General features: G+C 43.0%; 1 protein-coding gene across 2 annotated transcripts in view; it reads right to left on the minus strand.

Annotated features, from left to right (window-relative positions):
* FRAS1 (Fraser extracellular matrix complex subunit 1) overlaps positions 1 to 20,135 on the minus strand; it is a 188,285-nt gene that overhangs the window by 96,140 nt on the left and 72,010 nt on the right. For both annotated transcript variants that reach the window (XR_015058289.1, XM_085881638.1), the window contains exons 14-20: positions 19,581 to 19,734; positions 19,133 to 19,381; positions 13,070 to 13,249; positions 9,781 to 9,905; positions 9,300 to 9,440; positions 8,722 to 8,949; positions 8,007 to 8,120 (exon numbers count right to left, since the gene is read on the minus strand). Coding sequence is in view for 1 of the 2 variants with exons in the window: in XM_085881638.1 (XP_085737764.1) it covers positions 8,007 to 8,120; positions 8,722 to 8,949; positions 9,300 to 9,440; positions 9,781 to 9,905; positions 13,070 to 13,249; positions 19,133 to 19,381; positions 19,581 to 19,734 (1,191 nt within the window). In the remaining variant the exon portion in view is untranslated. The remainder of the gene's footprint in view (positions 1 to 8,006; positions 8,121 to 8,721; positions 8,950 to 9,299; positions 9,441 to 9,780; positions 9,906 to 13,069; positions 13,250 to 19,132; positions 19,382 to 19,580; positions 19,735 to 20,135) is intronic.

The following is a 20,135-nucleotide window of genomic DNA, read 5'->3' on the forward strand; positions in this document are numbered from 1 at the left end:
GCATGGTCATGGAATCCATCATCGCAACTGATGTAAAATCATCACTTTTCTCGAACAGCCTCATCTCAGATCATCAATTTGGATTCAGAGCTGGTCACTCTACCTTGGACATGCTGTTACTACTCTCCCAACAATGGTGGAGGCCCTCAATAGCAGACGTGAGATCAGAGCCGTCTCTCTGGACATATCCTGAGCTTTAGATGCAGTCTGGCATCGTACCTTGCTCTCCAAACTGTCTGCCTATAAAATCTCAGGCCAACTCCACTTTTGGATGACTGACGTACTGTACTTCCTCTACTCTCGAAGACAATGCGTGGTTCTCAATGGAACCCTTTAATCTCCTCTCCCTGTAAAGATTGCAGTACCCCAAGGCAGTGTTCTCGGCCCCATATTATTCCTAATCTTCATCAATGATCTCACTGACTCTTTGGAAAATCCTCTGCATCTCTTTGCTGATGTCTCCACTCGCTACCATGACATCTCTCATCATTTTGACAGACAGGCAGCAGCCTCTTCCCTTTCCTCAGACCTTGACAAAATCACTAACTGGTCAAACACAAATTTGCTTATGTATCCATATTGTCCACCCTTTGTGTTCTCCCTTATTCCCCATCGTTACCTGCATCCCTTGTTTGGCCATCTCCGTCTACTTTTTCCCTCCGCCCTGCAATTGGCATTTCCCCTTTCTCCTGCTGTTCCCTTTGTTATGGTGTGTCCTGATTTGTTCTGTGTAATTACTCTTGCACGAGCCTAAACCTTGTAAAAATAAATAAATAATAATTTTAAAAAACAATGTCCTGACATTCACGGCATTTTTTAGGAATGTATCCCCCATGAATAGCGGGGTTCAACAGTAAACGAATAGTATGAATAGAAGGCTGATAGAATGTCCTAGAGGTATGCACACTCACCTCTGAATTGTCTATCCTGGGTTTGAATCCCGACCCAGCTATAAACTGTAATTCCGGTGTTTAACAGGCAGGGTGATTCATCAATGTGTGTCGTCCCTTGGATAAACGTTAAACTGGGTGTCCCATTTGCTGGCATTAGTTAGTGGACATTAAATATCTCATCGTGAACTTCACGGTGATTTGGCGAGCTATCACCGCACCCTGAACAAATTAATAATTCCGGCCTTGACTGACTTCTGGGAAAGCAATGGCAAACCACCCAGACTAACCTGTGCCAAGAAATTGCTTTAGCAGCAACAACACACTGTAAAGTGTATGGTACATCTTATGATTATCCAAATACAATTTAATGTAATGGAAGGAAACATATTGCAATGATATCTATTTGTATATATTGTTACATTTGTCTGGCCGGCTCAGTTGCCTGGTCAGAATCCTGACAATCTACTGTCAATGTGGTTATGCCGATTCACCGGTTCAGATGCTCCAAGCAGGGTCGCAGGCCTGTTTGCCATGCTCCGTACTTTACTGGAATGTCTGAGCCAGCTAAGCGATGTTCTGGTACTCCCACACACGGAGCAACCAAAAGGTGGTACGAGCAGATACTGTGCTGCATGCGGGGTACTTTTCGTGCTGGGTACTTAATGCCCCGAACCCAATCTGTCCTTTAAAGGATGATTAATTACCAAGCAGAAAGCGATCAAGGGCAACTTGAATGGTTTTATCTTCTGGCACGGCTTGATCGTCCGCAGCAGGCACGCTCCAAAACATCCACAAAGCGGGAGTGCAAGCAGGTCGTGGCGGATTTTAGGTGCCCAAGTAGGGGGGTTGGAGTGGAGTCAGACCCTGAGCATCAGGGAGTGTGTCATGTCAACCGTGCACGAACGAACCCGCACAGCCTTTCACACCAGAGTCCAAGGTCCAACTCTTATGCTTCTCTGGTATGTATTGTTATCTGTCCCCTCGGTCTATACTCTGCCCCATGATGCAGCTTCACATAGTCCGCCATGCGATAATTGGCGGCTCGGCTGTCAATTAAGGAGTGCCCCTCCTCCAGACTTCCTGCAAGTTCAACAAACATGGCCGGGATGCACCCTTTTTGTGCCAAACATGGCCGGGGATGCACTTTTTTTTTTTTTTTTTTTTTTTTTTTTTACACTTCCATGACCTAATCTGTTGAACTCTCTCATACATTATTTTTAACAACAAAAACGATCTTATAATGCTTCATCTTCCTCTCTCACACATGTGGTACTCTTTACTGTTTCACAATGCACTACTCTTCTGCTATTTTAACAGACTGCTCTCATTTCGAGCTCTCCTTCATTCCTTGCCTAAAAAATCCAACTATTACAGCGCTTCTTCTCTCCATGCTCTGAATTTGCCTTCATTGCATCCATCAAGAATTGTGTTAAATCACATCTCTGACCTAAAACTTTTAAAAACCACAGTTTGCCATGGATGCTCACTTTCCATCAACCATTCTTTTTTTTCCAAATTCAGTGCCAACTCACCCCCCTCACCCCTCACTCTCACTCTCAAAGCAACCATCCCACTCTTCTCCCTCCAAGCCTCCCTCTCACCTCTCTCAAAAATCCCCCCCTCACCTTTCTCCCACCTTTCATCCCCCTCACTCTTCCTTCTCAAAGTTGCCCCCCCTCTCATCCACCAACCTGCCTCCCTCCTCTGCCCTCTCACCTCCATCTCTTCACTCCACCTCCTCAAATCCTCAACTGCCTTCTTCCTTGTCTCTTGTCCCCCTCTCCCCCAGCACCACAGAGCCTTTTCTCCTCATTCGGCCCCCTCCCTCGCTGTTCTGCAATACCCCACACTCCTTCAGCAACCCTCCTTACCTGCCCCCTCGTCCCTTGTCCTACCCTCCCCCTCCCCCTCCACCTCCTGCACCCAAAGCCTCCTCCCCTTCCTCTTCATTAAAAGTGTGGACCTCAAATATCCGGGGCCTTCGCTCAAACCTTTCAGATCTTTCCATACAGGTTGCCACTGACAAACCAGACATTATCTGCCTAACAGAAACATTCCTCCCCCCAAGACGTGTCTGACTCCCAAAGTATCTCTCCCTGGCTACTCCCTCTTACGGTATGACAGACCTGAGCCTCGTCCTGGTGGAGGTGTTGCTCTCTTCATCAAAGACTCTATTCCTCACTCTCCATGCACTGCTCTCACTCCCCCACACCCCCAGGAATACCTCTGGCTTCGGCTTCCCCTCCACTCCCACCTCATGTTTATATGTGTACTGTACCGTCCACCGAACAGTGATGACTCCATCTACATCTCACTATCCGAAAACATGGACCATCTTCTATCTTCTCATCCAAACTCTCTCTTCCTCTTATGTGGTGACTTCAATTGTCATCACGCCAGTTGGCTAGGTGTGGGTACCTCTCTCACCTGCCATGGCACCTCAGCAAAAGCTTTCTGCGACTCATTGGGACTGACTCAATCGGTCAACTTCCCGACCCGGATCTCAACCAATGGTACTCCATCTCTTCTGGATCTGATTTTGACAAATTTCCCTGACAATATCTGCTGCTCTTCCTTCGCTCCAATTGGTTCTTCTGACCACGTCCTTGTGAAAGTGGACATCTCTCTGGCTGTTATCAGAGAACCACCTCACCGCCGTCGAGTCTGGCATTTCACTCAAGCCGACTGGCAGGGTCTCCGAGCAGCCATCAAACTTACAGACTGGTCTGCTATCACTACTTTCTCAAACATCAACTCATCCTGGGAATTCTTTCAAAGAAACTTGCTCTCCCTCATGCACAGATTTATCCCCTCTCGTGTTCAGTTGTCTTACCCTTCCTCCCGCCCTTGGTTTACTGAAGCTTGTGGCGAGGCAGTTGTCCTGAAACAACTTGCCTTTGCCTCATGGAAAGCAAACCCAACTGAGGGCAATCTCAGTTCTTTCCACAAAGCTCGGAACAAGTGTGTATCTACCCTCAGGAGAGCCAGAAAACAACATCTTTCTCATCTCAAGTCTGAACTCTCAAACCTCTCTCCCTCCTCAAAATCCTGGTGGCGTTTAATCAAATCTGTTTCTGGTGTATGTTCCCCCTCCATCCCCTCCCTTACCTCAAATGGCCGCACTGCTGATTCCACACGTGATAAAGCTGAATGTCTAAACTCGGTGTTTGCAGCTAAATCTTGTGTCCTAAACCCATCACTATCTCTACCCACTTTACCCAGTCCCACCCAACTGTCCCTGGACTCTGTATCCTTTTCTCCTGACAAGGTGGAGAGCTTGCTTTCAAACCTCGAGTCAGATTCTGCAACCGGTCCAGACGGCATCAGCCCACGTGTCCTCAAAGCCTGCTCTTCTGCTCTTGCTCACCCTCTCTCTGTTCTATTCACCCTCTCATTTTCCCAAGGTCATCTGCCATCTGCTTGGAAATCTGCTAACATCACTGCCCTGCATAAAAAAGGTGCAAAAACAGATCCCTATAACTACAGACCAATCAGCCTTCTCCCAATCATCAGCAAGGTAATGGAATCCATCATCGCCTCAGATATGAAATCCTTCCTCTTCTCCAATGGCTTGATTTCCAATCATCAATTTGATTTCAGACCAGGTCACTCTACCCTGGATATGCTGCTTCTGCTCTCCCATCAATGGATGGAGGTCCCCAATGCCAGACAGGAAATCCGAGCCGTATCCCTGGACATATCACGTGCTTTTGACACAGTCTGGCACCCTGCCCTACTCACCAAACTCTCTTCCCATGGTATTCAAGGCCATCTCCACTCATGGCTCGCAGACTTCCTCTCCTGTCGCAGTCAACGTGTGGCCCTAAATGGAGTTCTTTCATCCCCTCTTCCTGTGCAGGCTGGAGTTCCTCAAGGTAGCGTTCTGGGCCCTGTTCTTTTTCTGGTTTTCATCAATGATCTCTCGGACTCTCTGGAAAATCCTCTATTTCTCTTTGCCGACGACTCCACCCTCTGCCGTACCATCTGTCATCCCTCAGACCGGCAAGCAGCAGCTTCTTCACTCACTGCAGATCTGGATAAAATCACAAACTGGTCCAACACGTGGAACATGTCTTTCAATCCAGACAAATCTCACACTCTCACTATGTCTCTTCGAAAAGGACCGTTTACAAAACCCCCCATCCACTTTCTCAACAATCCTCTGGAAGAAGTCTTTTCTTTCAAGCTTCTAGGTCTCACTATCTGCCATGACCTTTCCTGGGAAAGTCACATTTCCAACCTCGCCTCAAAAGCCAGTCGCCGACTGGGAATCCTCCGTCGTGCTAAGTCCTTCCTCGGCCCTCTTGAGCTCCTGACCACTTACAAAGCTTTTGTCCGTAGCCTGATGGAGTACTGCTCTCCCCTCTGGGCTGGTGCTCCTGCCTCCCACCTTTCTCGGCTTCACGCTGTCGAAACCAGGGCATTTAAGATCATCGGCATCTCCCGCAATGAAGCTGAGTCTTTGGGCCTCTCACTCAATCACCGCAGGTTGGCCAGTGGTCTTTCTGTCTTCTACCGACTCCTCTCCAGCCTTGCCCCCCCTGCTCTCTCTGCGATTTGTCCCCACCACATTTCCACAGGGCGCTCAAGGTCCGCCAACAACCCCCTTCTGGTAAAACTACCAAAATCACGAATCACTGCTCATCTTCACTCTTTCATTCCTCTTTTTTCCCGCCTTTGGAATAAACTTCCTCACTTTATTCTTTCCCATTCTTCCCTCCAGGCTTTCAAAACAGCTGTTCACCACCACCTCTTATCTTCCCCCATCCAAATCCTCGATCTTTTCTACCCCCGATAATCCACCCAAGCCCACTTCCTTCATTTCTCCTACTTTCCTTCCTGAAAGTCCCTGTAATGTCCATCTTCCCCTCGCCATGTTCCCCGTCCCATCCCCATCCCTCTCCCTTCCACAGTTCACCTGTGTCTATTCCCCACTGTTTTGTCCCTTCCACTCCCGCCCCTCTTGTCTCATGCCTCCTTGCTGCGAGTTGTGTGTTAGCTCTCATACGAGCCTCGACCAAGGTATACAAAAAAAAAACAAAAAAAAAAAACCCACTTTCACACAAATACCTCTGCGCACAACCTGGTGTTTCCAGAAAAAATGCATACAAGACAGATTACAGAGGGATAAAACATTAAGGTTTCAGGGAGAAGCAGTTTTAAACATGAACATGCAGGAAAGTGAGATGGTGTCTTTCTATATAAATCATGACGCATTTCCTAATACGGTCATTTTACTTCATGCTTACAGTAAACATGCACAAAGGAAACAACTATTGTTATACTACGCAATGTTAACCCCAAGAAGGCATCGCCCACAACCATGTACATGACGACTTATTGCAGTTCTGAAAAAAAATTTGGTTCTGGCAAAATGAGTGTGATTATTGAACACTTCAAAAAAAAAAAAGCTTTGTTTGACTTTGTGTGGGATACCAACCTGATGCTATGATGTGGTCAAAATGCAAATATCACAGCTACTATTGTTGGACTCATGAATTTGGTGAGTCATTTCATGTTTGTCTTTGATTCGTTGACTTTGATGGACTCAATTCCATTGGATTTCAGAAGTGAAGTGGAATGAAGCCTAGCTGGGAGACATTCATAGATAACTGCATGTTTGTAAGCTTAAATATCATAGGATAGCCTCTGAACTGGCGGTCTCAGCATAGGATAGCTGGCGGTCTCATGCCTCTGAACTGTCTCATAATGTAGTTGTAACTCATTGGAGTGAAATGTGATTAAAACTGCAGTGATGGCATGAAACATATGTGCTGCATCTCAGAGCACGATATCTTTCAGATGACGATGTAAAGCCGGCCGTCTCTGCGCAATTTGGTTGCAGACACTAAGTACGCCAGTGTATATTTCAAAACGTTTTGGCCATCGTGTGCTGGTATCATCACCAAACTCTCTGCCTATAAATTAAACTGGATGGTTTGGTCAATACAAATGTTGAGTGATATTACGTCAATGGTAAAAATAGAAGTTAATCAAGTTGAAGAAAAGTAAATGGAGAAATTAAATGAATAGGGTTTGACATGACACAACAGGCATGATACTATGATTGGAAAACTTCCTCTTCCTGAATCTCTCGACATGACTAGTTGGTAAATGGGACAAAATAACTCCATGTTCTTGTGAGTTTCAGACAGGGAACGTTTTCTGCCCAAGTCTTTCACAAACTGGCTGGTCAGGCTTGATGTCCGACTGAAAACGACAGGAGGAATTTGGGATTTAGCCAGGGTGCTAGCGAAAACTCGCCTACTCTTCGCAAAGGAAGTTTAACGTCCACCGGCGACTAGTGCTGGAAGACGAATCCACCAGCTTCATGTCTTTCTGATGGAGGACACACCCATTGATGCATCACCCTGCTTGCAAAACATCAGGATGACAGTTTATAGCTGGATTGATATTCCACCCAGGTGATACAGCTCAAAGGTGAGTATGCATACCTCTTGGCTATCCTGCTCGTCCACACCCTTCTCCTCTCTTTTCCCATATATTTCAGTTGCATTGATGACTTGCTTTTACAATTTCACTGATGATGCAAAGTGAAAATGAGGATAATAGGACAATTTATTAATTTGATCTTCTAAAAATTGATTTTAAAGCCACCATTTGGACTCTGGTTAATACATGTTCTGTTATCTTTGTGCTCATTCGATCAGGAGTCGATCAATTGTCTCTGTACTCAGCATCCAAAACTCACATCCCAAAAGCATCCATCCCAAAACCCCAGCAATTTTGTTCAGTAGACTTAATAAACCTATCATTTAGGGAAACAAAGAGCTTCCAAGCTTGACATGCTTTTTCCAGTCTCAACATGTATTCTAGTGTGACTGAACAAAATCGCATCAACAACAATTGAATACAAATATTCAACTCCTCTATTTACTGAACGTTAAATTATTTCCTCCTCTATTATATATATATATATATATATATATATATATATATATATATATATATATATATATATATATATATATATATATATATATATATATACATACATATATGATTGTTGACCGTTTGCTTGCGGACAAAACAAGCAAACAATATGCATAGCTCGTGGCCATAATTGACAGGTGCTTTCTCATTCGTTCTTACCTGTCCCTCTGTGTACTCAAGCCAGTGAATCCCATGGTTCATTACAATGCGTGGGGTGCTGTCATCCACAGGTGAAACTTCAATGGCAAATCTCTGCAGAGCTGCTGTCATCGTCTTGCCAGGCAGGAGAAACAACTCATTACAAATAAAAGTTCAAGATTTCAAAATGAAAAATTAAGATTTAAATTATCGTGCATGACAAACCGAAGTGGTATGGGGCCCAAACTTTGCAAAATAATTTTGTTCAATAAGAGGTGTTGAAAAACAACAACAAAAAAGCTTTTTTTAAAATACCTATAAATATTGCGACGACTACCACAACTACGTTCATGGATCCAATTAATCCCACATTCTTGTGGGTTCAGCTGTGAGACAGAGCATTTACCTATACAGAGCCCAGGTATATAGATTACAGTCTATCTGTGAACTCACATCAGTGCGGAATCACTCCCACTCACTCACTGGCACACACAAACATTACAATAGCACCTCGTGCTCCTTCAGGAATGCATTAGGGGTATAATTTTAAAGGATGAGAAAATAAAAGTATTAAATAATTCAAGAGCCAGCATAGCTGTATCTAAGTCAAGGAGGTAATGAGGGGCACCCCTGGAGGCATGAGTGAATTAAAAGGCTCAACACATCCCAAGTAACAAATAAAAAGGAACACCAAAGCATTTTAACACAGTAGGACAGTTCCGTTGGCTTCCGCTACCTTCTTTCCATCATGTAAAACCTGGAAAAAGGGGTTTGTTCCATCAGAGACGGTGAAGGAAAAGTGGTCACCCAGTGAATTGCTACCATCATGACTGTAACTGACACGACCTTGCAGAATGTCAGCCATACTGAAAGTGGAAGCTGACTGAAAGGATTGACCATCCTGGGAGAGCTCGAGCTTTCCATGGCGAGGTGGGTTCGCCACCTTGAAAGTCACTTCCTCTGCCTGCCAGGAGAGATTGTAAAAATACTCAACCACAAACACTGAATTTCATTAAAAATATACAACCCTCTTTTCCTCCAAAAAAAAAATTCTGCAAAAAAAAAACCAAAAAAAAAAAAAAACTGAACAGCAAGAATATAATGTAAATAAGTTTTTTTTAAACCTCAACGATAAAGCTGCTCGTCTAACATTTTGCGAAAACAAGGGATCCCACAAATTACATGAATACAAAGAAAATGGAGAAATAATTCAGAGAATTCAACGTTTTTCTTCAATGTTTTCTTGTTGTAGCAGAAAAACACAACAACGCTGCACTTAGTGTACTTTAGCTGAGTTTCAAAGCTTTTGCGCACAGGCGTGTCTGCATCTGTAGCCTTCAGCTCAAATTCAGTAAGGGTCTTCCGCAAGCCTTCCTGCAGCTTCAGTTTCCCGCTATGCAGAATGGGTAACGAGTCGTCCACTGGCTTTATCCGGATATGCATCGTGCCGGACACCTGCAACACGGGTGTGCAAACAGCAACTGCAGTGTATCAGAAAGATTTACAATCGTGGTGGTATGTTGAATTAAGATGGGGATTGTTTGTGAGGCTCATTGAAGAATGTAGGACAAGGATATATGAAGGTATCAATGTGCTTTTACATAGAATCCCAGCATCATGAGCAATGAGCTCAAATAGGAAAAACAAACAGGCTAACCTTTCATTTATTTTTCTCAGTGTGTATACAAGACATAGAAGGCTCTAAAATGTATTTTAAATGAGCTAAACTTTACCAAGCATAGAAAATCCAAACAACCAAACGGGTACAAAATCAGTGTGCAATGGCAGGACAAACCTCCTCCAAACCATCCGAAACAATGAAATCAAACTCGTCTGCATGTTTCTCCTCCGTACTGGTATGTACATATTGTACATTTAGGGCAGCCAGATCTGCCTGTGTGAAAGAATCGATGGCGGTTCCTGGAAGCAACATGTCAACAGGTATGGCTAATTATCAGGACAAAGAACCAAGCTCCTGAAAATGTCAATTAGGGCAATCCTCTTCTACACAATGTATCGATGATCCATCGATCCTCATAAATGTCAGTGTGTGTCAGTCAGTTGTGGTTGACTCAGCCTGTCATCCTCCCAAGGTTGGTGAAATGAGTACCAGTGTACTGGTATAGGAAACCTAGCGAAACCTCCATTACTCCAAAACCATGAAACTTAGCAGTCCGAAACTTTGCATGAATACTAATGGAATTCCAAGGGAATGCGTGAATGAAAACTGGGTATTTGGGTAAATTCAAACACCCTGTTTGAAGATAATTAACAGTTTACCTCCATGAAAGGCTTATCCTTGGTCAGCCCAACTTCAAATCGCAGGGGTCTTAGCAGCAATTTTGATTGAACCTATTCAACCATGCTTTGCCTTGGAACAGGTCGTATGGGTATCTAAACGATCAAGCTTCATACCTACGAATTGCTGTATACATTGTTGATTGCTTGGCAAGCCAGCCGTTCATTATCAAGCAATGTTTGTAAGCCATGGCTGTACAGTGATGGCTTCAACCATTTCATGGGAGTGCTTACTTGAGTGCTTCAGCCACTTGGTGAGCACTCTACAAGCTGCTTGGTTTGAACCATCTGTTTTTTAAACTCCCTCTACATGACGGAACCAGATTGCGTCTATTTCAAAGTGTTAAAGAGGTGGGGATTGGTGTGTCGGATCTGCCGAACATTTTAAAAGAGAGTGGGAAATCCATAAGGTTTTATGAATTACCCAAAGGCTCCTTCTTTCACGTGCGTGTGTAGAGCCTCAAGGGCTCGCGGCGGCTTCGGACAAAACTTGGTGTACAGGTTGAGTGTGTGATGAGGAAAATTGATTCGATTTTGGTGAAAATCTGGATACAAGAAGTTTTTAATTTTCTTTAAGTGATTCTTCACCATTGCGATAGGGACAAAAACTATATACAGTAAACCCTTAAATAACGCGGGGGTTACATTCTTGGAAAATGCTGTGATAGTTAAAGCCGCCATACGTACAGCACAGTGTTAATTCACGTGCAAAAATGTAAATAGATGAAAGTGTGTGTGTGTGTGTGTGTGTGTGTGTGTGTGTGTGTGTGTGTGTGTGTGTGTGTGTGTGTGTGTGTGTGCGCGTGTGTGCGTGTGCGCGTGTGTGCGTGTGTGCGTGTGTGCGTGTGTGCGTGTGTGTGTGTGTGTGTGTGTGTGTTGGGAGGAAGGAGGGCAAGGGATGGGTGAGATGAGGGAGGGGATCGCATGGGATGGGTGAGATGAGGAAGGGGATGGCATGGGATCTTTATGTCACATTACTATATTTCTTTACTGTATTTTAATGTTGTATTTTCAAGTCTTTACTTTTCTGTACTTTACTGTATTTTCAAACGTCACAAGCATATGCAAAGTGTTGGAGAATGTGCACTAGTAAGTCCTGTACATTGCAAACGTTAAATTTGAATGCAGATTATGAACAAACCAAAGGACAGAAATATACGAGTTAGATCAGTGCATTGCAAAAGAGAAAATTCACTAATATTCCATTGCTATTTTGAGTTGCCTTTGGCAGTCATAATCAAAGAGCGAGATGATTGTGTGGTCAATCTTCAGTTGATCAGATGGATTTTAACAATAGTAATTAAAGTCGTTCTTTTTCCATGGGTGGCATGCTGAGACTCGCCATGCAACTCTTAGCGTGTCGAAGTTGTGCAGCAAATCGTGACAAGCACTGTCATTACTCCCATTAATCTGAACAAGTCTCTCACCTGAGGCCAAATAATGCTCTCACCAATACATTACAAAAAAGAGTAGCCTGATGAGAACAACTAATGAAAAGAATCCATCTCACTCAAATCCAAAAAAAGGAAAAACATTCGGACTGCTTTTATCAACATTATCAAAAGTGGCATCGTGCTGTTGCAAACGGCAGTGATGTCCAGGTTACTTCAAGAATTGCTAAAAAAAATGTGTTAAATCAATTCTAAGAGTTCAGAAGGAAGGTGTTTCACTTTTCATCACTTTAATAAGCCTGGCATTGGCTTAGCGGTTCGGGTAGCTGGCTTGGGATCCTTGGGTCCTCAGTTCAAGCCCCATCGGCTACTGAATCACCACCAGTTGGGGTTGACTCAGCCTGTCATCCTTCTTCGGTCGGCGAAATGAGCACTGACGTACTGGTAATTGGGCCACTGTATCAGTGGCATTGCTGCGTCCAAAATCAATGATGCAACGAGCAACCTCAAGGCTGCACATTAGAACGTGCGTGCATCACTTTCATCAAATTAATCTTAAACTTGTATTTTCAAGTTGACACATGAGCAAAAAAACACTAGAGTTCATAGAACATGATACCCCACACAGTGTGACTTCAATTTCAGTTAAATAATGGTTTTGACAATCGATTTAAAATAAAAAATTAAAATTAAAATAAATAAATCGGAAAGTTCAGTGAGATTGAAGTCATCCAGAAGTAGTCCCAAACACCACCCTTAAACACCACCCCATTGAACTTTCATATAATTGAAGTACCAGCACTGCAAAACTGGAGGTTTTTGGAAGTATTTTTAAAGTGATTTGTGTTCTGCAGTCTTGAAGTATATAATTCAATTTAAAATTTAAAAAATAATTGTAAAAGCCATAGAAATTAATTAATTCAGTTTGAACCACCATTTTCTGCAGTGTCTATGACTTACAACACCTCATCAAACACATTACATTAGTTGTTCGTGCTTGTCGTATGTGTCAATTTTGACGTCATTAAAAAAGTGAGTTTCATGTTTGGATTGATTTTCCATTTGGTTTGACTGCCAGGCAGGCAGACAGGATGAAAAAATTCTCACTCCTCTCTGAATGTGAAATCGGGAAAAATTCAGAGCCAAGGTACTGTTAAAAAAATACTGATCTTCCGATGCATGTTCCATTTCGATTTAAATAAGTAGTTACTCGATCATACACTGATAAGACAGACAGAAAGGCAGACAGATATGAGATGGACATACCCTGCTATTCGCTTTGTGTGCATGGGGTAAAATCATCCGTTGTGGTTGCGAAAGCATCATTTTGATGAAAAGTGTTAAAACATGGTTTTACACTATTTTACACTATGGAATTATTTAACTTTTTTTAACCTGGCTTGCTGGTGTACTCCAACCTGCCCAAAGCCGGGCCCTTGTCAATGCTGTATTGTAGCTCATTTGGTGTTGTGACCCCATTGGAGGCAGACAGCACACTTGTGTCGAGCCTCTCCAGTGCACCTTCTTCTACCAACAGCTCCTTATTTATCTGCAATACTAACAAATGTTCTCCATCTGCAATGAAACCATGCCAGTTACCATTATGATCCGAGCAGTGCAGAGAATGGCATCTCAATCATGTTAAGTATTGTGTTCTTAAAATTTAAAGAAAAAGCTTGGAGTTGCAGCACAATAGCAATAAAATAACATAAGATGCATTTATAAGAGGAGGTTCTAAGAGTGTTTGGGTCATCGTCATCGTTCGTCTGCAGCATCTGGCTGCTGGTAAGCATCAGCTCTTGCAGAGATGTGGCAGTGCCACTTATGGAGTACCCTTTGCTCTATCATCGATTGTTCTATCTGTCCACTAACACATCTACCCTCTGTACATTCGAGTAGCAATTTGGAATTTGTTCAGGGTGGCAGCGATTACTTTCCTATTCTTCATGAAGAGCACCATCATATCTTTAACATCCACCAACTAATGCTGGCGAACGGGGTGCCCAGTTTGGCGATGGCACACACACACACACACACACACACACACACACACACACACACACACACACACACACACACACACACACACACACACACACACACACACACACACACACACACACACACACGTGTGGTGCAGGTGCAACATCTCTGAGAATGGAGCCAATTAACGACATAAATAACTGAGCTATTTAGAGGCCTAATTAAGCAGAAGAAGAGACCATGCTAAATTGCCTGGGTACAAAAATGAATGAGTCAAAACAGGATTGAGGTATGCGAACCACCGTGGAAGCAAGGAGCAACTGTTTGGGGCATTAACCCCTCGTTGCATTTTTGCTCCAACAAGGGGTTAGAAGCCAAAACTTCATTAGTTGACTCCATTAAGTGGTTTCTCCTTGTCTTCCATGGTGGATAGCATACCTCAATCAACATCCTGTTGATTTAATCCGTTTGTCCTATCTGTCCACCGACACAGTAAACATTAGTCTTCACGAGTAAGACTAGTTCTTCATTCTACAAAAATAAAGGTCATTCTTATAAACAAAACAAAAAATCTCCACATTAAAATGTAGAAATAGAAAACAGTAAAAATGAAGAAATTTCAAAGTTTCCACCTAGTTTTGTCACAAGTCATCCACAACTATCGTGCTAAATCAAGACCAATTAATGAGCTATTTAGAGGTATTGACCAATTAATGAGCCAGAAGGGCCAATATCGTTCTTGGCCCCATCTCTCAATGGTGAAGAATCACTTAAAAATTCTCTTATCCGGATCGGTATCCTCACCAAAATTGATTCAATTTGTCCTCATCTCACACCCAACCTATCCACCAAAGTCCACAATACCCCATACGGTGTTGAAGTATACATTTCAATTTAAATAAAATAAAGATTTTAGCACGTTGGCTGGTGACTACGAGCATACTCGCAGTGCTGGGTAAACCAGATTCTGCCACTACGAGTATTCTCGTTGAAAACACTACGCTATTGTACTGTAAACAGAATACGTTGCCATTCCAGATAACACCAAAAAATGATCTGCTGGCAGTTTGGTGAAGATAAATCCATGTAATGATCATGATCATTGCCAGTCTCCACGAGAAGTTTTGTTTGCATTCATACGTGCCATTTTGAAGGGTAATGACAAGTAGCAAATTTTTTTTTTTTTTAAAACACACGTTACTCAGCAAAAAATATGTCACTAGCAATGACCAACGTTGATACAGTGCTAAAAAACAGTCCTACCAGATAGCTCGTACCTGGCATACGGAACTGAAAACCTTGTCCCACTGCCTGCTATGAGTTTTCTCATAACGTGGGGGTTTCCCAGCAATTGATAACAAATTAACTTAGATTTGCTCATCGAAGGGTAAAATTAAAAAATAAAGTAGATGCACATGCATACTTGGCTAACAAATGGGAGATGGTGTATACTATAAAAGTTGGCAGTCAACGTGTTCAAGATCATAAAAAAATATATATTATGTATATATAGGTTTATATCTAATTTTTTTTTTTATAATGGAGGATGTCCACTCTGTAACATAATGGCTATGAAGGACAGCTTTGCTATGTGGTTGTTCCACTAGTTTATTTCAATGATGAACAAGACTAGGCCCAAGACACTAACTTGGTGCACACCAACCTCTACTGGGAAAGCAGAGGAGAAGAGAGGTTTCCATTGATAGCAATGCATGAAATGCATGAGTTGAGGAAGTCAGAAAAAAATGTTTAATTGGTTGTAGGAACCGCAAGGGGCCTGAAGACATAAGTGCAAGAAGATGTGAGGAAAAATGGAGTTTCTCACATGGCGGTGCCTTCCATGTACATGTGAGATGGGCATGGAATTTTTTGAGTGGCCAGAAGATTTAAAGTTAATGGTTATTTTGAACAAAAAGGTACAGACTGTGGAAGGACCATCTCAGGTATGAGCATAAAGGATTACATAATCCATTGTTTTGTATGGACCCATCCAACGGACCCTGGCAACACAGTGGTGGACCCCAGGACCCTGGCAAAACCTGCAAAAGGAATCTGTCCTAACTGACGGAAAGCATGCTTAAATATATTGTTAATTTCTGATAAGAAAATGTGTAGGCTTATTTACCAGTGATCCACATTAAGAAATTTGTCAAAGTCATCGTTGACATTGCTATCAGAATTTTCCGAATTGCAATCATCGCCACCTTCTGGTCATCACTGGATTCCGGTTTGAAGTACTGCAGTTGGATAACTGCTTCATCATTACCATTGTAACTTACACCATTACACCCATTTTCAAAGTCATTGTCCTCAATGTGCACTGGGGAAATGCTGCTGCCACCATCGACATCACAAATACTTGACCTACTCAAGGAACTCTTCAAAGACACCATCCACTTGTTACGTCAGAGCGTGGCAGTCAAGAGAAGCCACCATTTGGGTTTTACCTTCGGAAAATTTCTTGAAACACTGTCATTTGTAATTTTCTTCAGGGAAAGTGTGCATTTCATCAAAACTGTGCAGCAGATGACAATTAAAACGGTGAAAATTTTAATTATACGCTACATCCCTCAGTTATTATTAGCTTTATCCGATGACACTACAATGTATCCAGCCATGCAAAGTGACCCCCACTCAAATGATATGCTCCAGAAATTAGGTTATCGTGAAAAATATGGGGAGCTGGGTACGTGATTTGATTTGGTGTGCGATTTCTGCTCACATCGTTTCAGCTCCTCCATCATTTCCTGATGGGGGTTCGATGTCATATAAATCAAAACAAGTGGCGGTACATTCAAAGTACACAGCCCCCACACCAAATAAATAAATAACAATCCTCCAGCACGCGACATCGTCAGGGCACCTTCGGCACCCGGCGATGCTACCTTGCAGCACATGGAGTCAGAATTGGGAGTGGTGTACAATAATTGATTGAATAATTGATTAATTGCAGAATTAAAATAAATAAATATATATCGTAAAAATAATTAATTTCTCCATCAATTGCCAAATAACATACCTGAACCACCACTGTTTCATCCCAATCTGTAACTTTTTGAAAACCAAGTAATTAATCGAAAATTAATAATTAATCGATTAATTGATGAACCAATAAGTCAAAAATACCCTTTATAGCCAAATCACTTGGTCACTGTCATGTCCAAAATATGCCTGAGAAGAAAACAGAGTAAAAACTGAGTACTCCCTTCCTTCGGTGCCCGGCGATGACGTCATGCATTGCCGAGATATGGGATTGGGAAGGAGCGGTGAACAACAATGCCAATATTCTTAATCCTTTGAAATTAATTATACAGTAACGATTCCAAATTTATACCATTAGGGAAACAACAATGTATCATAAACCTAAATCTACCAGGCAATCATTAAACACATTTTTGGGGATTTATAAAACGTATGCCGAAATTGAAATGCACACAGCACATAGACTCTGAGAATAGTTATTTCCATATAGTGGGGCAACTTAGCTAAATATAGCATAACAATTGTGCATTTTGTGAGAAAAGCACCAAATTTGGCACACTAGTAGCATATCATAATATGAACAGATTTGGATATTGGGCCATCTCAAAATTTTTGATGGCAGTGGAAAATGGCTGCCACAGCCATCAGCAGTTGAATTTGAGATGGCCCAATATCCAAATCTGTTCATAATATGTTGGGCTACTAGTGTGCCAAATTTAGTGCTTTCCTCACAAAATGCACAATTGTTATGCTAAGTTGCCCCACTAATAATGTACGTCAAGCATAGCACCTTCCCTGTCGGGGTTATTTTGTGATCAAATGCATTGGGTTTGGTAGCTCGTGCCCCCTCTCGACCCATTGGGATCATATCTTCAACGCATAACGAAGTGTGCCATCATCACGTAGGACGTGCATTGTTTTACTGTCATGGCTTCTCGGCATGTACAAATAACACAAGCATTCTGGAACTTTCACAGAAGCCATTGCTTATTTCCAAAAATTCCCCTTTATTGTTTAAAGCCCAACCAAATTCTTATTTGTCTGTTCGTCTGTATGGATGTCTACCCTGTACTGTAACTTCTTGCTGTCAACCCCTGTACTGTATTTCATTCCTCTAATCCCCGTTCATCCGCCTACACCTGAACACAACTGGTATATGGACCAGGACATGGCACAGCCCCATGCAATAATTGCCCCATTCCCTGGCTTTGGGCCATGGACATGTGGGGTTTGTCCCAGGTGCATGGGTGTAAAAGTAGCGATTCCCCATGTTAAGTGTGGAGCTCCGCTCCTGATGGCAGCCGGAAGGGCCAACTGAGTGCATACCCGGGCGGGCAGCAAAATGGGTGGGGCTGCAGGGGCATCCCCCAATGGCTGCCATGGGGCCAGCTCGTAAGATCTGACATGGCCCAATAGCTTGTACCAGGCCGCCTCAGAAGATATGGCATGCGGCTCTCCAGCCCCGCCCACCATCGGGACTATAAAGTGGTGCCTGACACTCAGGATGACTCTGTTTCTGTCTCTGTTTTTCGTCATTGCTCTCACTTTCTTCCCTGGTCCCGGATGCTTTGGCGCACTTCCTGGGATCTGCGTCACTCATGGCTGTCTGCTGGCCGGTTCTGAATGAGCTCGTGGTCCCTCGGTTGTGGAATGCCGTGTCGGGGCCATTCCAGAGAGTGGCAGGGAGAGCGGTATCAAGCTGGGGAGGGTGACGGCTCCACATACCAGTAGGCTGAGGCCATCCATCCCCTCCCAATTGTCTCCCCATGTGAGTGTCTGATGGGTACCCTGCCGGGTTATGCAGTAGGTAAGGAGTAGGTAAAGTTAAGTCTGCGACTTGTGCATTGTCTTTTCTTTTTGTAAATACACACATTGATGACCTTTTATTGCATTTCCCTTTTTTCAGCTCAGTTGTCCTTTGACTCCAATAAAGCTCTTGAGTTTCCTTGCCTCCTTCCCTATCTCCCACGTTGCTTTTTGTAAATAAATTATTCTTGTTGAATTGGATTTCCAATCTGTCCGTGGTTGTCGTTTCTTCCATTGGTCCAGTAATGTTCGTACGGAGATTAGCCAGGAGATTATCATTCCCCAACGGATTGGCTCTCACATCAGTCTGGCGTTGCATTTGCGGAAAGCTCGGCCACTTTAATCAAGATCCAATAAAGATAAAAGTAGCAGAACTGCCAATGGCATGATTCCCCGATAAGGAGTCTGCATGTACCACAGTTAAACGGTAGTCAGTCACGTGGTTAAATTGTTGGCGTTAACGGTCGATTAGCGACTCGCCACGACACGGACTTATTCATGTGCGACAGCCTCGATTCCTGGTGAGTCCGGCGAGAACTGGGATACCCGCACCCTCATAGTACCCCTGCATACCCGAGTCCGCAATATAAGGAAAAGTATTTGAATTAAAACTTCATTTTCAGAAAAATGCATTGACAAAACTATCAAAACATCTTTGTCCCAACATCCTAGTAGTTGCAAGCTCACCAGATGCACTGTCCAGACTCTGTCTACTGCTGGACAAGCGTGATGATGAAGGCCTGATAATGGAGATGTGAATTCCCCCATCTTGCACGTGCACTCCATCAGACAGCTGCACATGAATTGTATCAGCTTCTCTACTCGAGGAACCAGCAGCGTAGACAATATAACCTTCTGTCAGCTCCTCATAGCTGAACATGGCCCCTTCACTCAGAATAGATATTCCACCACGATGTGACTTCCTCTGCAAAGTTCCTGAGCACAAGGAAAACCACTAACAACTGCTGTTATCATATCATCCCGATGCAACGGCTATATGACAGTGTGATGTGATTAATACCACAATGAGTGAAACAGGCTCCTGAAGAAATTTCATAAATCCAAGCCTCTGAGATTGTAAATTATAATCCTTCATCACCATCAGTGGGAGAAATATTACTTTGCGTGGACTCACCCTGATGTGGAGCGGCGGTGAGCGTAAATATCAGCTCGCTCATCGGAGTGTCCATATCTTTGACCATCAATGTGTCAGTGCCCAAAATTGATACTGTTCCAGGCAGCACTTGCAAAATTCCCAGCTGCATTTCCGGAGCTTCATCGTTAGTCAACTGCCATGGCGACATGAATTGCAGTGTCATGACATATAAATTTCAACCTTGTATTTACACTTTGAAGGGCTGACTTTCAAGACCAGATATACTTGTACTTGTAATTGCTCCCTTGGACAAGGCTATAGGTGGACATATTTGGTTCTGGTTGCAACATCCGGCTGGGTTTATCTTACTATGGATGATATGGCCAGGTATGAAGTGCTGTGCATGTCGGAAATGTCTTCACTTATTTGAAAATGATATCGCATGGGTTTGAGGAGTATATGAATAATATTACAGTGGAACTAACACATAAATTTTCAAAAGTGTATACATCAAATTTTGAAAGTCATTTCTTCATTTTTGATCAACCATTAGCAGCAACAAATTAAAGAACTACATTAATTAAAACTACAGAT

The sequence above is a fragment of the Eptatretus burgeri genome, chromosome 5 (assembly GCF_056783735.1).
Source record: "Eptatretus burgeri isolate ZD-2024b chromosome 5, Ebu_testis_v1, whole genome shotgun sequence".
Classification (NCBI taxonomy): Eukaryota; Metazoa; Chordata; class Myxini; order Myxiniformes; family Myxinidae; genus Eptatretus; species Eptatretus burgeri.